This window comes from Conger conger, chromosome 1 (genome assembly GCF_963514075.1).
Source record: "Conger conger chromosome 1, fConCon1.1, whole genome shotgun sequence".
NCBI classification, from domain to species: domain Eukaryota; kingdom Metazoa; phylum Chordata; class Actinopteri; order Anguilliformes; family Congridae; genus Conger; species Conger conger.
This window is the reverse complement of record NC_083760.1, coordinates 50,520,034-50,522,149: the sequence shown is the minus strand read 5'-3', so window position 1 is coordinate 50,522,149 and position 2,116 is coordinate 50,520,034. Positions and strand designations below refer to the sequence as shown.

At 45.7% G+C, this 2,116-nt stretch overlaps 1 protein-coding gene across 1 annotated transcript; it reads left to right on the top strand.

Moving 5' to 3' along the window:
• The first annotated feature begins 1,207 nt into the window (after positions 1-1,207).
• On the top strand, positions 1,208-2,116 carry mc2r (melanocortin 2 receptor). The gene has a single exon (XM_061255968.1). It carries the CDS (start codon positions 1,208-1,210, stop codon positions 2,114-2,116), a length of 909 nt encoding a protein of 302 aa, XP_061111952.1.

Below are 2,116 nucleotides of genomic sequence, written 5' to 3'. Positions count from 1 at the left end.
TAGTACACAAGGGGGTCATATTATATTAAACAAAGTAATTTATTTATTGTTGACATTAACGGTCATTAGCTAACTAGCTAGCTAGTCACTAGTCTTCAATTTAGTCAGCTAACGCTAGCTAACATCAGCTAGCTAGCTAGTTTGATGTTATTTAATAATAATATTTCAACCATAACCTTAACATTCAAACATTAACATTCATATTTCAACCATAACATTCAAAATACTTAACCTGTCACCCTGACAAGAGCAAAATAAAACTTAAATGCTTACAAATTTCACTTAGAAGTAAATTCACTATACAAGCTGTCCTGTCACGATTTTTCCAGCACATTTTCCAGCCTTGCAAACGGGAAAAACGGTGCCTTTCTAAAAACAGATTGACTGGCAAATCAGCTAATGACGTGCCAATGGGGTGGTCAATCAGATTGGCGCTTCTCACAGGCGGGGTTTTGACGCACATTGGGAAACGTTTATACAGTGACAGCAAAACGGAAAAGACTGTCTTATTAAAAGCAGACTGACAACAATGCTGACAAACCGCCCATGCAGACAGGGTGGTTTGAATAACTCTCCTGGGATTTTCCTGCACAACAGTCTCTAGAGTTTGCAGAGAATGGTGTGAAAAAAAAAAACATCCAATGAGCAGCAGTTCTGCAGGCAAAACGGCTTGTTAATGAGAGAGGTCAGTTGAGAAGGGCCAGACTGGTCAAAGCTGACAGGAAGGTGACAATAACGCAAATTACCACACATTACAACAGTTGTATGCAGAAGAGAATCTCTGAACACACAACGTGTCAAACCTTTAAGTGGATAGGCTACAGCCGTAGAAGCCAATAAGTATTAAAAAAAATAAGTCTAATAAATACCTAATAAAGTTTAATATAATATACTTTAATATATAAAATGGAGAGCAGGCTGATGTTCGTGTTTGGGCTGAACAAATACATTTCCTGTTTTTTAGGCTTTCAGAAAATGCAAACATTTCAATTAAAACCTAGTATTAGCCAGTATCATTTATGGAACACCACAAAGCAAAACTAATCACTCATGTTTCCTTTTTCTAGGAATTTCCATCCATAAGTTTTTTTCATCATTCAACTTCACAAAAATAAATTCTCAAAGAGTGACAGATCTCCAAGAACATTGTGAAGGCCAACCAGACAAGCCAAAAAAAGTGCCCATCACACCCCTTTAGCTCCCCACCATGGCCAACACCACTATCCTGGCTGCCAACAAGACGGACTGCGAGGAAGTCCTTATCCCCAATGAGGTCTTTTTCGCCGTGGGCATGGTGAGCCTCTGTGAGAACCTTCTGGTGGTGGTGGCTGTGATCCGAAACAGGAATCTGCACTCCCCTATGTACTGTTTCATCTGCAGCTTGGCCCTCTTCAACACCATCTCCAGCCTCTCCAAGACCTGGGAAAACGTCATGCTGGTCTTCTCTGACGCCGGCCACCTGAACTCCCGGGGCTTCTCAGAACGGCAGGTGGACGACGTGATGGACACCCTGCTCTGCATGTCCTTCATGGGCTCCATCTTCAGCTTCCTGGCCATCGCCGTGGACCGCTACATCACTATATTCCACGCCCTGCGCTACCACAACATCATGACCATGAGGCGGGCGGGAACCACACTCGCCGCCATCTGGGGACTTTGCGGCGGCAGCAGCGCGGTGGCGATCGTCTTCTTCCAGGCAGCCGCCATCAAGACCTGCTTCATCGTGCTCTTCCTCACCTGCCTGATTCTCATCCTCTTCCTCTACGTCCACATGTTCCTTCTGGCCCGGCAACACGCCGGAAAGATCGCCTCGCTGCCCGGCAACTCGCCACGGCAACGGAGCAACATGAGGGGCGCCCTGACGCTCACCATCCTCTTTGGTGTCTTCATCGCCTGCTGGTCTCCATTTTTTCTCCACTTGCTGATTGTCACAGTGTGCCCTCAGAACCCGTATTGTGAGTGTTACCGGTCCCTGTTCCATGTCCATCTCATCTTATTGATGAGCCACGGGGTCATTGATCCGGCCATTTACGCGTTCCGCAGTGCTGAGCTCCGGAGTACCTTTCGGAAGATGTTCTGCTGTTCTGACTCAAGGATGTGCAGCTGCTTTGTTTGA